The 17,300-nt window shown below is 47.1% G+C and overlaps 1 protein-coding gene across 1 annotated transcript in view; it reads left to right on the top strand.

Moving 5' to 3' along the window:
* ADAMTS17 (ADAM metallopeptidase with thrombospondin type 1 motif 17) overlaps nt 1-17,300 on the top strand; it is a gene marked incomplete at its 5' end in the record, with an annotated part of 251,800 nt that overhangs the window by 107,621 nt on the left and 126,879 nt on the right. The window contains 2 exons of the mRNA XM_006020100.3: nt 5,671-5,811; nt 6,620-6,770. Coding sequence (XP_006020162.1) covers nt 5,671-5,811; nt 6,620-6,770 — 292 coding nt within the window. The remainder of the gene's footprint in view (nt 1-5,670; nt 5,812-6,619; nt 6,771-17,300) is intronic.

Genomic DNA, 17,300 nt, shown 5'->3' with positions numbered 1-17,300 from the left:
CCTACTCTCTGCAGTCCGATGGCTCACAAGGCCCATCGCAAGCATGTGACTGCTCCAGTGTGGGTACCATGATCTGTACAAACGTGTTAAATTCCTAATCCAGTGACTTCTCTTTCCCAGCTGCCCAGTCTTTTCCTGTCCAACACTGCTCGCTGTGCATCTGATTACTCTCTTCCTTTGCCTGCTAACCACTCTGCAGGAATATCTCCCTGAAGGCGCTCCAGCCACCCCATCCTGGGTGCAGCCAACACCCCCCAACCAGGTGCTGGGATGCCCTGTGAGCTTATTATATGTGTATGCAGTCCTCTTCATCCTCCTGCCACCTCTAGGTTCCAGCTTCCCAAAGGATGGGGACCACGTGGCAAAATGCCATGTCCAGGTCCAGAGGCTGCCAAGGCTCCAGCTGAGCTTCTTTCCTCACCTAGTTTCCCCTGGCATGAGTTCTGGCGGCTGTTGGGGCAGAGTCTGGCTCCCTTCCCTCTCTCTCGATCTAAATGGCTAAGAAAAGTAAGGCTGCTGGGGTCGTTATGCCTTGCAGATGGCTGTGCCTGGGGCTCCCCTACATACGTCTAAGCCAACGTGGGAGGTCAAGGCAAAGCTAGGCTGTTTATTCAGCGTCTAGTGTATCAGCTGCAGTTTCCCAGTGGAGTCCAACATTTTGTTCCTGACGCTCCCAGCTCTCTTTGCATGCAGCAGGGCTCCAGCTGCCTTTTGCACTCACTTTTGCGCTCTCTTGCCAGTTGTGTTGCTCTGCCCAGTGGTCAGTAAGGAAGATGTGGCATCTGACCCAGTCCAACTCAGGGCCTTGCCTGCCTCCACCCTCACCCCCTCAAACTCAACCCAAGCCTTGATTCCTGCTCTTCCAGCCAGTTGTCAGCCTGCCTGGCAGTTCCCCTGTCCATGCCAATGCTGATGGCTTTCTAGGATTACTGCAGGGTGCCTTTTGCCATCTAAATGGGGTTTACTTTATAAACATGCTTTCTCGTGGGAAGGTGGTTTTACAGGTACTTTTGACATTTAAATCCGGTGTCCCCTTGGTATGAAGCAGCTAGGGTGCCTTGTTTTTTATAGGCAGACAAGGTTGGGTGAATCTGATATCTTTTATTAGACCAACTTAAATAGTTGGAAAACAAGTTGTTTTTTATATGAAGGTATTTTAGAGACTGATGGTTTGCACTCACTTCTCCAGCTCTTTGTGTCTTTTTATTGTATTTCTTTTCTTGGACACTGGATGAATCTAGCTTTTTGCCAAAACTCCACGATTACTTTGCATTAAGATAGCACTGGCAGACAGTAGCACATGATGACCCGCGTCTCGGTTCATTGACTTGGCTGACACTCCACCAGCAAATGGAAGTCTGCGTTAGATTCGAGCCTCAGATAAACCCTGCACAAAACAGCGTGTTTTCGTCCAGCCAGGATGCTTGAGATCAGATTGTAGTCCCATGCCTCTGTGTTTAAATTCATGGCTCTTTGCTCTTAAACCTCATTCAGTGCAGCTGAGGTACTGCACAGTCTCTCTGTGCTGCTTGGGGAACAAACGTGAGCTGAATTGGTTGCATCGTGCCTCTGTGCACCTGCCTCTGGGCTCAGGGTTTTAGGATTGTGTGGCCTCAAGACTGTGGTAGGGCTTTGCTTTTGGGTCAGCCCAGGTGCCAGCAACCTGTACGAAGAGTCAGGGCAAGCTTTGCTGAGTGATACTGGTAGTTACGTCCAGTTACCACCAAGTGCACGGTGAGGGATGCAGGTCTCTCTCTAGATGGAAGGGGAGTTAGGAGCTATAACACGCGGTCTTGGCAGGAAACTTCAGTCAAGTTGAAATGGAGGATTTATTATGTGCTCCTAATTTTGACTTGCTGCTAAAGACAAACACCCTGCAAGGAGGAACAGTGAAGGCCAGATTTCCCACGTTTGCAAAGGACCTTCTAGCTTGAAATCCACTGGCCTTTTTGAGGGCCTAGCTTACTACTCAGCTTCGGGAAGGGGGATCAGAACAGGCTATATCTCAGGGTCTGGGTGTCCAAGGAGGATGGCTTTGAGATATAACTGTGTTCTGCCAAGCGGTACTCATCTAAGGAGTCATCCCTGCTCCGGGGTTGGTTTGTGGCCCAGATGAGCTCACAAACAATGGCAAAAAAGTAATTTTCCTAAGTCAGTATTGGGGGAGACTGGTCAGTCTATATAGGGCAAAATTTGCCTCTATGCTTCCCAAATCACATTTGATGATGTCATTTACTCAGCCTGGCTGGAACCTGGAATTAGAAGCGGGACTGAAGATGCACTGTATTAAGATCGCCACAAAACTGCACAGATTGGAGGATTGGGCCAAAAGAAATCTCATGAGGTTCAACAAGGAGAAGTGCAAAGTCCTGCCCTTAGGACAGAGCAATCCCATGCACCGGTGCAGGCCGGGGGCCGACTGGCTGGGCAGCAGCTCTGCAGAAAAGGACCTGGGGGTGACAGCGGACAGGAAGCTGAACAGGAGCCAGCAGTGTGCCCTTGGTGCCAAGAAGGCTAACGGCATAGTGAGCTGCATTGGTAGGAGTGTTGCCAGCAGGGCAAGGGCAGTGATTCTTCCCCTCTATTCAGCACTGGTGAGGTCACATCTGGGGTCTCATGTTCAGCTTTGAGCCCCCTACTACAGAAAGGATGTGGTCAAATTGGAGAGAATCCAGTGGAGGCAAGGAAAATGGTTTGAAGTCTGGGGGACATGACTTGTGAGGAGAGGCAGAGGGAACTGGGCTTATTTAGTCTAGAGAAGGAGGATTTAATAGCAGCCTTCACCTCCCTGCAGGGCGGTTGCAAAGAGGATGGAGCTGGACTGTTCTCCCTGGGGGCAGATGACAGGACAAGGAGCAATGGGCTCAAGTTGCAGCAAGGGAAATTTAGGTTGGATATTAAGAGAAACCTTCTCAGTAGGAGGGTGGTGAAGCATTGGAATAGGTTACCTAGAGAGGTGGTGGGATCTCCATCCTTGGAGGTTTTTAAGACGCGGCTCAACAAAGCCTTGGCTGGGATGATGTAGTTGGGGCTGGTCCTGCTTTGAGCAGGGGGTTGGACTAGATGCGACCTCCTGAGGTCCCTGCCAACCCTCATTTTCTACGATGCTGTGATTTCAAGAGATCAGACTGACGTTCCATTTCAGTGTGGAATTGGTGGGGGGCCATGAGCACCGAGGCGAGGGGAGGGGAGCGGGGCAGGGCTGGCTGACCAGTGAGGAAGCTTTGGAGAAGCTGGGAGCCTGCAAGCCCTGCAGAGGGCTGGGAATCTCAGGGCTACCAGGCTCCATATCACAGAGCCCAGAAGTGCTGAAAAGCCGTACTTTCCACTAAGCCATCAAAGGTGCCAGGCTCCTGGCTGTATGGGAGCACTCAGCCAGGGCTCCCAGTGTGCTGGCAGAGACCCTGGGAAATCTGAGGGCGCCAGGCGATGCTGGGTCTCTCCAGCCATGAAGCACCCCTGCTCTGCGACAGCCCGCAAGGCAGGTGAGCTGGCAAGGAACCAAGCCATCTTCCTTTGGAAACCCACCTGCTTTCTGCCAGATTTGGCAAACATCAACATGTTCCCACAGATCCTATGGACATAGCGTTCTCCAGCAGAAAAATGTCCCACTGGAAACCTTCCATTCAGCTGTTATGTAGCTGGGTGGTTCCTGGATGTTCAGCTCTTCCTTTCTCACTTCTTATAAGTGCAAGCTTTATGTGGGCCTTTTTGCATTAGGAGAACCCTATTAGATTAACCTGTACCATAGAGATGTGTGTGGGGCAATTGGGTTTTTTTTGAGATGTAGTACTGCGTGCGTGCATGTGTGTGTGTGTGAGCTTGGGTTGAAGCCACAAGGACAGAACAACCTGAGTGGAGTCCAGGCCCTATTGAAGTCACTAGCAAAACCCCTGGGAAGTGCGAAGGGGGCAAGGTTTTCAACCTTTATCTTTTCGAATTTCGAATTTAACTGACTGTTAAATTACGGCTGCGTGCGTCAAACAGAGCGTGCTCTGCGTTAACATTTTTGCTCTGCTCAAAACCCACAGAGGTTAAAAAGCACGAAAAGCTATGAGCTTCTGAGTCTAAAAAGGAGAAAAAAAGAGATGATGTTAACTGTATTTTTGGTTGAGATAATAACGTCCCTGGAGATAAACCTAAAATAATAGACTCAGCCGTGTAATCTTCACTTTCAGCTAAAAATAGCCTAAATGGTGGTTAAATCTAAGCCATAATTATCAGGCTAGTGAAGCTGGTTTTGATTCATCAGAAGTGGGAATTTATGTTATGTTGAGGCTTTGAATATTTGAATCCCAAAACTGGAGAGAAATGAAGCTAGAGGGGCAAAGAACTGAATATAAACGAACTCACGTTTTTCGAGCCATGTACGTATTAGTAACCCAGTTAAAGGAACTGGCTAGTCCAGCAAGCCAGAACCTTGTACAGGAAGATGCCCTTCTGCTGAGGAACAAACTGTTTCTTTAGCTGGGAGACTCGTTGTTACCCTTGTGGCTGGTCTTTTGGATCCTAATGCAGATGACTGGTATTTTGCTAGAAAAGTAATATTGGCAGCCTCAAGTCCTAACAGTGTTGGTAGGCAGCACAATGTGGATGGGCTGGGAATTTAGGGTTTATGGTATCTCGATTCTCTTACTTGCATGTTACATGAACTTTCCCAAGTCACGTATCCTCTCATTGCACAGCAGGAAAAAGTGTGGTGTTAACCCATGACCTCAGAAGTACCTCGCTGGCTTGTAAAACACTTTGGATCAATCAGTGGATTGATATTTTCATTTCTCAGTTATGTTTGCATACACCCAATGTGCATCATTTGTTTGGATGTGCTATAGTGGGTCGCATTCTGCATTTATCTATACTGGCTGGGGCAGTGCTTAGTAAAAAGGGGCTCTGATTCTGGTCGGGGCATCTGGGTGCTCCTATCTTAAAGGATAGTGCACATTTTGAATAACCCTTGTAAGTCAAGTGGAGTTACCCCAGATTTACACTGGCACAGGGGCATAGTTAGGCCCAGTGTTTCGCATGAATTATACTTCAGTATTGGTTGACCGTGCTCAACTTGGCTCTAATGAACTTTTTTGACTAGACGTGGACAAGTAGGGCAGAGTTTCCTGCAAGTCCTGCTTTGAAAATGCTCTGCTGTGCTTCAACCCCTTCATGTGCTCACTTTTCGTGAACCTCCAAGCAAGCGAGTTCCTGCTTGGAAAGTCCACGGGAAGCCCACTGAAAACAGCAATGCCTTGTTGAAGTGGCTTGCATGAGAATTCACCGGATGGACTCACTAATCGGGTCCTAGAAACAGGTCCATGAAACGTCGCAGAGCTGTATCCCAGCTACAGGTTGCTGCCAGAATTTATAATGTTTCCATCAGCCCCTACCGGTGGTGGCCATCAATCTGGAGAGCGAGGAACAACCAACTAACTCACTCTTGAAGTTATAGAGGTGTACTCTAACTTCAAGAGGTACACTCAGGAAAATTGTGATATGTGCATGGGCTGGAGGCTAAATTTGTGAGATGATTTATTAATGATGGATTCTCCACTAAGCTTTACTTTCTGCTGTGTCTGCTATACCTAAAGTGATCAGAGCACATCATTGAGCAGTGCACTGGGGACTGATAAGCATGTACATGGCTTGGCTTTATCTGTGTATTTTTTTTTAACTCAACAGCATGGGGATGAGCCATGATGACGACCATTTAGCCTGTGCAGGGAGGTCACACATCATGTCCGGAGAGTGGGTGAAGGGTAGGAATCCCAGTGACCTTTCTTGGTCTTCCTGCAGCCGTGACGACCTTGAAAACTTCCTCAAGTAAGGACACGATGAGCAGGGAAAGTCCCATATTTGCCGGGAGCTGGGATCTGATTTGAAATGGAAACACTGAGCTCGTTTGTCAGAGCAGGGCCTGGCGGGGAGGGAGGTGAAGGCGGGGGTGCATATGTGTAAAATTTCTGCACAGATGATTGAGTCTGCCTCCTTTTGCAGCCTCTCTGCATCCGAGGCTGGCAGAGAATACAACAAAGAAATGGAAAATGGTATCTGCCCCATACGTCAGCACACTGACAGCTGCTTGAACAGAAAACCATTTCACCTCTGTTTTAGAGCTGAATCCCCTCCGTGTTTGCAGTGACAGGAATCAGTCTGGGAATACAGTAGATGGATGTCCTTAAAATGTCCTCCCTCTTTGGAAGGTCCTGGCAGCTCTGTGCTGTTCGAACGGCCTGTTTTGTACAAGTCGGAGAAAAGCTCGTTTCTCAGAGAGTTCATTCAAAGTCATTCCCTCACCCCGAAGTGGGCACGGGACAGGAACTGTAAATTCACTTTCAACTCCTTTTCCACCGCATCTATTGTTTGATTTCATTCACTTAGCAATTCAGAAAGGGTTTAAGCCTGTCAGATTGCTAGCTCATCATATACCAGAGCAAATACTCAGTTCCTCTGGACTCCACAGCTGTAGACCCAGATCTATAACGTAATGATCTGAGATGCGGCTTTGGTTGCTCACAGTCAACTGTGTCTCGCTAAGGCACTCTGCTCGCTTGGCATAGGGAAGTGACACCTTCTCTGTGCCCATCCACACCCTTTCCTTAATGGCACGCTTCACTCTTGCCCTCACCAGGTCCAAGGTCAGCACCTGCTTGCTGGTTACCGACCCCCGAAGCCAGTACGTGGTGCGGCTTCCTCACAAGCTGCCGGGGATGCACTACAGCGCAGATGAGCAGTGCCAGATCCTCTTTGGGACCAACGCCACTTTCTGTAAGAACATGGAGGTAAGAGGGGACCGGGGAAGCCTGGGAGTGAGGGTGGAGAAGGGAAGCACAGCTGGAAAGGAACTGAGGATGGAAGGACTCTCTACTGCAAAGAGGCTGTGGGATTTTCCAGTGGAGTGCATCCTTGGCCCAGCTTGCTCTCATTGAAATGCACAGTAAAACTCCCATTGTCTTCGGTGTCAGTTTAGAGGGAAGCCAATGCTGAGTGTTTTTGAAGCTGCCACCCACAGAGATAATGTTAAACTCCTAGAGCCAGATCTGGAAGTCCTTATTCAGTTTACACTCTGCCTCAACACAGGCAAACCCTATCTGAAGTCAATGTGCCAGAATCAGAGGAGGTTCTCATGACACTTCTAGCCTTGCTGGAATTGGGCTGAGAGCCATTGCTAGGATCTAAATCTAATTCTCCTTTGCAGCAATACTAATGCATGAACCAGCTGGCTGATCAGTGGTCACTGGACCTCTGCTCTTCCAGTGAATCTGCTAGGGAGGCAACATGCTCTAGGAGACACGGTACCCGCTTGGGAGGCAGGATACCCACGTTCTTCTCCTGGCTCTGCCTCTCTCTGATTTACTGTATGACTATGAACACGCCTCTTAACTTCTGTGCTTAACCTATATCCTCCTATTTTAAATAGGGATTACACAGGCCACACTTTTGCAATGTGTTAGCAGGGCTAGAGAAGAAAAGCATTAAGCATCTTCATTCTGCCGCCAGAACGAGGTGGTGACTCTCTACCCTATCTTGTGTTTTACAGACGGCTAGTTTAGAATAGCAGGAGTGACTGACAGATGCTTTGCCCTTTCACTGAGTAGCCAATATTATTTTTTAGCAAGCCATTCCTTTGCCTTCTGAGAATTTCTGGAGCTTTGAACTGATTAGGACAAAGAAAATAATAATTATAAGCAAGGTTCCTAACTGCCAAATGAATAGAACTGTTGAACACGGGCAAGTCCTGGGAACAGGCTCAGAGTTTCACATTTGCTCTTGTATTTATTTTGGACCTGACAACTAGCTAACACAGAACATGAAAACAATGAGAAAAGAGTCTGGGGAGGCTGTGTTTTCCGAATCCATCAGGGATCAGACCATTGGGACTACTGTACTGGAAACAAGCTTTGAGCATATGTACCCTTTAAGGAAACCCCAGGAATACCTAGGAGGAGGAAAGTTCCTCCATACCTATGAGTACCATCCTGCTGGCCCAGATTTTGGAGAGAGATTTGCTGCATTCCTTGTTGCAGTAAAGGACTGCCATTCCTGGATGCTCTCCTCGCATTGGGAAATGCCAGCTTGCTGCCAGCTAATCAGTTTTTCTCATGCTGAAATAGCATCTCCTAAAATAGTGTTCTGGAAATTCCTCCTGCACAATGTACTTGTTAGTATACCAGATCAGCAGACAATATTCTTCTCTGTTAGGCACAGATAAGTAGAGTTGTGTTTGGCCCCTGGTGATTTTAATCTAGTCTTAATATTTTACATCTTTAAAACATAAGCTACACTCCCTTCCCCCTGCCTCTATTTATAAATAATTTAGAGTAATTTCTCATGAGAAGTCTGGATGATTTCTCATGAGAAATTTGAACAGAAGTCTGAGTCTTTCTGATCCTGAATGCAGTACTTCTGCAATCTGGGAAGGTATGTACCACTGACTTCACACACCATTGCACTGTCTTGATATGTGCATGCCATTAAGCTACCCTGAACTGGTGTTTGCATTCAGTGAACTGAAATATGTTATAGGAAACTCTTGGCTTTCATTCTGAAACCCTTTACATTTCTGCTCACTTCATCTTTGTATCTCTCATGCCTCATCTACAGAATGCTTGTATTGTAAGTCTCTAAGCTGTCTACAAAAATATGAACCAAAAAAAAAAAAATTGGCACCGGTCATTGGCATTAGCTGTAGAAATTATTGGCAAACGTCGTTGTCTCCTCTTTTAGCCAATGGTAATGTGGTATTTTTAATTCAATAAAGGACTAAAAAAATCTAAATGAAAAAGTAATATGATAAACATTTGACAATAAATATTTGTTACAAAAAGGAAATAAACTTCAGGAAATTAGCCTACTCAATCTTTTTATGATTACAAGCGTCTTCTGTCTACATTCTCATCTAATAAAGAGACCTACATTATAACTTTCCATCAAGAGATAAAAGAGCTCCATAATTATGTAAGGCAAACTGGAGTTCTCTATATTCAACAAATTCATGTAATCTGACTGTGGAACAAAAATCCCAGAGATTTGATGAATCCAGAATCTAACCATCTTTAGAAAATACTGAAGAGCCTCCCTGTTTGATAAGCTTTTTTACATGAAAGCATCCAGTTCCAGATCTCTAATGGTATCTAAGCACCTAAATAAGGAGGCACCTTAGTCTCTGTGAGGATCTGGGCCGTCGGTACTACAGTTATGAACAGAAATATAGATCTCTAAGGTAGATAAAGAATGTCATAGATTTCATAGACGTTGGGGCTGGAAGGGACCTCGGAAGATCATCGAGTCCAGCCCCCTGCCCCAGGGGCAGGAAGTCGGCAGGGGTCATAGGATCCCAGCAAGATAGACATCCAAATTTCTCTTGAAGGCGTAAAAAGTAGGTGCTTGAGCCACTTCTAGCGGCAGGCTATTCCAGACCTTGGGGGCTTGGACAGTAAAGAAGTTCTTCCTTATGTCTAGCCTGAAACGGTCTTGGAGGAGTTTGTGACTGTTTGATCTTGTCATCCCTTGGGGCACTCTCCCAGGTGAACGGATGTTTCCCCAGATCCTGATGAGCACCCCTTAACTTATAGGCAGCCACCAGATCACCCCTGAGCCTGCGCTTTTCTAGGCTAAAGAGTCCCATGGCTCTCAGCCTCTCGTCGTAAGGTCTGTTTTCCTGACCTCTGATCATGCGCGTGGCTCTTCTCTGCACTTTCTCAAGCTTCTCCACATCCTTTTTTGAATTGTGGAGCCCAAAACTGGACGCAGTACTCCAGCTGCGGCCTCAGCAAGGCCGAGTACAATGGGAGAATGACGTCCCGGGATTTGCTTGAGAAGCATCTATGGATGCAAGCCAGCGTTTTGCTCGCTTTACTAGCTGCAACATCACATTGCAGGCTCATGTTCATCTTGTGGTCAATCATGACCCCCAAATCCATTTGTCCGTAGTGCTAGCCAGCGTAGCACTGCCAAGCCTATAAGCATGCTGCAGGTTTTTCCTCCCAAGGTGGAGAACCTTGCATTTTTCGGTGTTAAACACCATCAGGTTCTCATCCGCCCATTTCCTGAGCCTGTCCAGGTCAGCCTGGGTCGTCCTCCTGTCCTCAGGTGTGGATGCTTTGCCCCAGAGTTTGGTGTCATCGGCGAACTTGGCCAGTCCGCTTCTGACCCCAATGTCCACATCATTAATGAGGTGAGAACGTGCTGTGAGCAGTCGCGTGTGGTTAATACCAGTTCTTGCCTGCGCTGTTCTGACTTGCCCATAGAGAGCTGGCAAGCAGGGGCATGGCTAGGAGCCAGGACGCCTTGGCTCTATCCCTGCTCTGGGTGGGGACGGGGACTTGTAGTGATGCATCCTGGGATTCTGGATGAATACAAATTGCTTGTTTTATCTCCTTGTAGCCACCTAAGGTTATTCTAGCATGAGCTAGGTAGCACGGCCGAGTCAACCTTCCTCTGAAGTGAGATACCCAGCGGGCACTTAGCACGAGTTAATGAGCTTTAATGTGCAAACACTTCATTTTAAATGTCCTTAGTATGGTCTAAGTGTAACGTGTAAATTCACTCTTAATAATCGTATGTGTTAGTGAGCTGGGCACGGCGCTTTCAATGGAGAAGTTCGGCACTTACTCTGAAAATTTCAGCCTTGATTCACCTCGGGTGCCTATCCATGTGCTCCGGCATGTTCTAAGTAGATTAATCGAGTCTGCTGGAGCAATCGGATTAGAGCTCTCCAGCATACGGCAGTGTCACGTGTATTCAGCATCCCACATCTCACAATGACCGCAGGGGCACTTTAACTAAAACTCGTTAATTGAGCTTTAGTTAAAGTGCCCCCGTGGCCATTTTGAAATGCAAGATGCTGAATACACATGACACACTGGCATTTTAATTAGAGTGGCTGCCCGGAAACTTCTCTAATTAAAACACCGCTCCACCGCCACCTTGGAGCACATGTATAGACACCCCTAGATGCTGGAGTGCAAACCAGCAGCATCGAAAAGTTAAGTACCTGTTGGCCAAACTCCCAGGAGCCAGCTCTGTGCCCCTGCAAACATCTCAACATGCCAGTGAAAGGTCCTGAGCCTCACATGCACATCTTACTAGATGCTTTCCCAGTTCCTTTGGATACTGCTTCCAGATTTTAATGGAATAAATTAAAACCACAGAACCATCCAAAAATATGTGGGGATTTGTCAGTCAGCATCTTTCACCGTTCATTCTCATTGTAATCCTTGACATGCCTTGTTTGCTGTCATCCTTTGCCTGGCATGTTGGACCCGATCCTGCCCCCTTTCCTAAAACAGGTTGCCCTTTTTGAAGGGTTTTAGAAGCAGACTTCTAGGCTAGGAGTTCAGTCACAGGGAGGGTTGGGGGCAGGGGGGGGTGCAATCAGACACAGACCAGTCATTTTTTATTTGTTTCAAGAGCACTGTGTTCTCCTATGATGTTGCATAAATAATAAATGACATGTCTGCCAATAAATGACATATCTGCCAAGCTCCTGAGGGGGTGAAAATGTTTTTTGCATCATGCACTGCTCATGTTGGTTCTGACATGGATCCAGGTGGCACTTGCAGGATTGACCTGAAAATCTGGCCATTGGGTAGGTGAAGATGTGCTCACCCCTCAGTAGGTCTCTGTGTACGTCTGTGGGAGACTGGCACATCAGCTTTGACTTTAGGGCCAGGGAAGAAGAAACACAGAAGTTGGCCAGTTCTCAGCAGAGATGATTTCACCCTGGGTAACGTGCATTTTACCAAGCCCCACTTCTATGGATGTGTCAGGATTACATCCTTCTCCAGAGTGCTCTTGTTGCTTGCAAATGTATCAAAAGTGAGTTTTTGTGGAGTTCTCCATTAGCCTTTCCTATTGTATCATCCATGCGTTGTCTGCCAGTGAGGGCATACAATGAGCAGAGCAGATAAATCAGGGGCGGGCAATTATTTTGGGCGGAGGGCCACTTACTGAGTTTTGGCAAGCCATCAGGGCTGCATGACAGGCAGCCAGGGGCAGATAAATATTAATTTTCTTAATTTTGGGGAGGGCCCCATAGGCCGGATAGAATGGCCTGGCGGGCCGCATCTGGCCCCCGGGCCGTATTTACCCACCCTTGAGATAGATGCACTTTCTCAGCACCATTTGAGGATCCCGGGTGGAGGCTGCTGTTGACTTCAGGGGGGTGAAGGTTTCACCCCAAATGTTTTTTGAAGGTTCTTTAGCAGACTAACTCCCTCCTGGGGCCAGAAAAGTTGGCTGGTTTCTCACCTAGACTGACTCGGTTTTAGGTATTTGTCACTGCCTGGGAATGATTCTCATCTCGTTACATGGGGAAGGAATTTAAGTTCCTGAAAGTACATCTTGTAAAACAGAATCTGGCCCCTATTTATCATGCAATGATGGTTTGAGTTGGAAGAATGGCCTGTGGCTCGTAAGGCGTTTGTCATAGTGATGTTTGATTTTTAGGAATAAAGCAGCTCCTGTCTTCAGAGGTGTATCTCCCTCCCCTGTGCCAAGTCAGCTAGGCCCCTGTTGGCTCTTCTTAGTTACACTTAGTTTGCCCTTCTTAATTAGGTATCTTATTGGAAATGCAGCAGAAAACAGTATTGTTCCAAAGTTGCATGTGATGCAGGCAGTGGGGATTGGGGGTGCAATTAAAGAGAAATAGTAACAAACCTTTTAAAATATGCCGTATTGTCTGCCCAGGTATTTGGTGCCTCACTGTGATGTACTTTGGACACCTACCTCCTGGGTTTTGCAAAGCGCTTACCATTCAGCCTGACCGACCTCCATTTCCTAGAGCTAGACTGCACTTGTAATTCAAAGTGAAACGCTCTCCTGCCCAAATAGCAAAAGCTCATGCACTCTTCAAGTCATATGAGCTTTCAGCATGGGATTTAAAAGCTGCATAAGCCTTGTGCTGCAGGGAGAGCTTAACCCTTTGCATCCTTCTGTGTTTATCCGTGCCGTGCCGTACAGAGAAGGCACGAGGCTGTAGTCGCTGCAGCATCTCTCCTGGCAAGGGTGACGCTTCTCCTGCAGCAGCACACAAGAACGCACTGTTCACAACCTCCTGTGAAAATGTCCTGGTGTGTTTAATCAGGAGCGCTGGGCTTGCTTTCCAAGCTGGCATGCCTGCTAACGGAGGCTTTTGTACTGAAATTATATTTATGGAAAAAATGTGGTTTGTATCTCTTGTATCCAGTGTTTGGCTTTCCGTTTTATGTGCCTTTTGGCTTATTTATTATTAACACATTTTTGCGGGTTTTTACATAACCATTATCTTTCGGGATTGTTTTGAGTCAAAACTCCGCTTTGACTAAAATGGCATGTAGAAAGAGAGATTAACACTGTGACTGAGGGGTTTGGGGTTTTTTGCTTAAATAGGGATATTATTAAGTGAAACCTGGAATATAGGGGTGTTTTTTTTTGCCGGGGGGGAGGGTGAAAATAAGTTTTTAGTAGATCAAAGCCCAGTAGGAATACAGCTGTGATTTTTCTTATGGTGCCGTTGTTCTTAAATAAACGCCTTCAGTAGGATATGCAGAAAGGGAACCATTACACCAGGTAGGGCGAGACTGAGCCGTGCAGTCTGGAAAAGGGAGCGCTCGAAGGAGAGCGGTGAATGGAGCGGTACAAAAGCTTTCATAATCAAAGGCATGCTGGGAAATGCGGGTAAGGAAATTTGTGTCATCGGTGGCACAGTCTGCAATCATTCCCCTGCAAAAAAAAAAATAACGATCAGAGTTGAGTCCTGAGCCTGGGGGCGGGGATCCTATTAAAATCAGTGGGGCTCTGTGTTGCAGGGACACTCCCACGCAGCCGGTTGCATGATTGGAACCAGGGTTGTTTTTCGGAGCGAGCGTTTCAAAGGACCGGTGTGAAGTCGACTGTGTCCCTGCGCTAACAGGCTACGTATCAACCTCTGTATAGACTGGGGCTTTGTCTACATATTTTTCTGTAAAACACCTACACGCTGTGGGTTCTGTATAAATAATAATCATGCGACTCCAGGAAAGGATGGATTTGATTTTGTCGAAGCTTGCAGGCTAGCAGCTTGGCAACTGTAAAGTCAAATTAGAAGATTTTCCCTTTTAAAAGCAAAGGTCATAATTTACCTAATTGCCCTGCTATATTTTATAGCTTCCCTAATGTGGGTTGTTAAAACTTGGGACTATTTTCACTTTGCCTGCTTCATAAGAAACTGAAGTGTCCTATTTCACAGCTTCTGTACGTTGCAAGAAAGACCTTTTTCCTCCTCCTTTTCAGTGGAAATACTTTTTGTTTAAGAAAGAGAGCGAGAGGGAGAGAAGCAGAGTCCCTGCCTGTGTAGCACAGCCCAGTTTACAATTATTGGAATGCTTCAGAAATTTTTGTACTTGTTTCAGTTTGGAAGTTGGTCAAAACGCATTCTGGTGCAGCGGCTTAAAGAAAAATGGAGAGAGAGAGAGAGAGGAACCAAAATAAAATTATAAAAATACAATCTGGAAATTCGGGAATATTAAAACAATAAACTCTTAAAAAATAACATGAAGTGCACATTAAGAATTGAGCGCCCGAGAGCTTGGAAACTCTACGTTTGCTTATTAAGACACAAGTGGGGAGAGAGAATTAGTGTAGCCTTGTGATGTGGCATCTACAGCTGAAGGCTGAACTTAACTAAATTAGCCAAACTGCTATTGAATATCAGCCTGCAAATACTGTCTAACAAGCCTGCAGTGCAGTCAGACCTCTCCCATCAGCCTTCTGGGAACTTCTCATCTGCAAAACACTTCAACAGAAAACTCCCATAATCTTCCCAGCCACATCTGAACCTTGTGTGTATATATCTATATTTATTTTTACTATCCCTGTCTTATTTCCCATGGCCAGGAAACATGATCTGTGACTTCACTCGTTTCATTCCCCAGCTTTTAAGGGATATATGACAGACAGCGTTGCCCCTTCTTTTGTTTAGAGTACGTCTTCTTCGTGTTGAATACAGATCCCCCGGGGCTACAGGGCCCAATATTGCAAGGTGCTGAATGTCCATATTCCCATGGTAGCCTATGGAAGAGGAGGCCTCTGGACACCTTGCAAGGTCAGGCCCTTGGGCTGTGTGAAGGCGACATAGGAAGCGTGAAAGTGGGGCTGGCCAGGTTAGCTATGGGCTTTGCCTATTGTCCTTTGCACAGACTCAGTCAAGGCTCCCAACTTAGCAGATCCCTCTGGCCCTGCGCGGTGGCTCCAGCCACGGGGAATTTGCAGTGTGTGGATTTTGGAGGGTGGAGACAGAGTATTTGTGCTCCATGCCCCATCCCAGGACCTCAGTGCATGGGGCACGTGCTTCTGAGTTTGGCTGTTTGCATGGCGTGCTCATTTCTTTCCTACTCCAGCCGTAATGGTTTTGACCTCAGGCTTATCGGCAGCCCCGGTAACACCTGAGGACTGCCTAGAAGACAGTTATATTTCTGCACAGTATTTCATTCAAGGAAGTACTCCATTCCTTCAGCCAGAGGTGGGCAAAATGCAGCCCACGGGCCAGATGTGACCCACCAGGCCATTCTATCAAGCCCGCGGCATCCCTAAAAAATTTAGAAATTAATTTTCCCCTGCCCCTGGCTGCCTGTCATGCAGCCCTCGATGGCTTGCCAAAACTCAGTAAGCGGCCCTCCGCCCAAAATAATTGCCCACCCCTGCCTTAAGCTAATGCTAAGTCCATTCATTTCTCCATAGTCTGACCTTGTGAGGAGACTGTCATGACTTCTTCAGAGGTGTGTAATGTGCAGTCGTGTCTTCTTACCTAGGGCATCGAAACCCGGATTCCACAAAGCACAAGAAATGGATGGCATGAAGCTGTCCTGCATTGTAAGGAAGGTGGAGAAAGGCCCCCCTTCATCACGGGTTTACAAGTATTTCTTTGGTTTATGCCGTGAGGCAGAGGAAAGATCATTTATTCATGCAAGCTTCCTAGCCCTCTATTAGCTTGCAGTCTCATTAATACCTTTCCTGTTGATTTTGTTACATACATCCTGGCCAACAACAAAAAAACCCAAATAGGGCTTTACAACAAAAGGGTTTAATTCAGTACCTGAAGATACTGTCTGGCATTAAACACAATGAGGCTCAGTGACATTATGAGCCTTCCAGTTCTCACCTCTTCACTTGCCTCCAGGCTCCAAGAATAGAAAACAATCTTCTTCCCAAAGAACCTCCTCTCTGCCTTTCATGCCTACCTTTGTGCCTTCGGCTGCTGGCTAGCACTGGCTTTCCTTGCAGTCCGTAGGCACAGCCATCCTCTCGATCTCCCTGCCACTATTGATTTCCATGCTGAATCCGTGCCATTCCACCTGTGTCGCAGTCTCACATATCCTGTTGCAGGTCTGGATTAGCTTACAAGCTCCTCGGAGCAAGGGATAAGGTCCGAGGCTTTGAAACTTGGTCAGCGTCTCAATTTTGGAGTGGCCAGCTTGAGAGATGCAAAGACCGAGTCAGGCTCCTTTTTGCGGCCGGAAGTGGGACAGCCAAACCCACTCGTCACTTCTGAAACTCTTGGTCATATGGCACCCTTCCTTTGTTGTGTACGCCTGTGGCAGGTTCGGGTGGCAGGTCCGTGTTGTAGTCTTATGTTGGGTTTAGATTCCATTTTATACGGGATGGTTTGGATAGGGATGATCCTGCCGAAGGCAAGGGGTTGGACTAGATGACCTCTGGAAGTCCCTTCCACCCTACTTCTCGATAACTCTATAACAAGGGTAGTTATCAGTAACACTGATTGAGGGCCCAGTTCTGATCTTTTTATTCACCTATGTTCCTCCCTCGTAGACATAGATCTGTTTAGTTCACTGGGTTTGCTCCCAGTAACAAGTGTTGGCTAAATGATGTCAGATTGGAGCAGTTTATTGTATCATACAGTTTCAGTGGGAGTGCAGTTCATGCTGGCACCTGCCATGACTGACAGGAACGGGGGACGAGCCTGAGCCCCAAACTTCCTGCGAATAGATTTCTATTTAAATTTCCCCAGCTGTGCTGAACTTCTTAGAAGTAATGCTTCAAGCCAACAAGGGACGATCCTCTCCATCAAAGATACCTATTCTGTCAGCTCGGGCCTGGGACAATGCTATTCTTGCTCTCCTTAAGCTGGCAACATCTGGGTAGAAGCCTTAGGGAAGTTGTAACGACCATTGCTAATATATTGGCAAAATGGCTTTCCTTGCTGTTAAAGGTTATGGTAGGAGTTATTTAAGGAGTGGGGGAAGGGAGGGGCATGGCGGGGCAGATGGAGGCTCCTGCGGGGAGGGAGGGAGTGGGGCTGGGGCAGGGGCAGGTACTGTCCAGTCGCGGCGGGG

The sequence above is a fragment of the Alligator sinensis genome, unplaced genomic scaffold, assembly GCF_000455745.1.
Source record: "Alligator sinensis unplaced genomic scaffold, ASM45574v1 scaffold210_2, whole genome shotgun sequence".
Taxonomy (NCBI): Eukaryota; Metazoa; Chordata; order Crocodylia; family Alligatoridae; genus Alligator; species Alligator sinensis.
The sequence above is the reverse complement of the archived record's forward strand: the minus strand, read 5'-3'. Positions and strand labels throughout refer to the sequence as shown.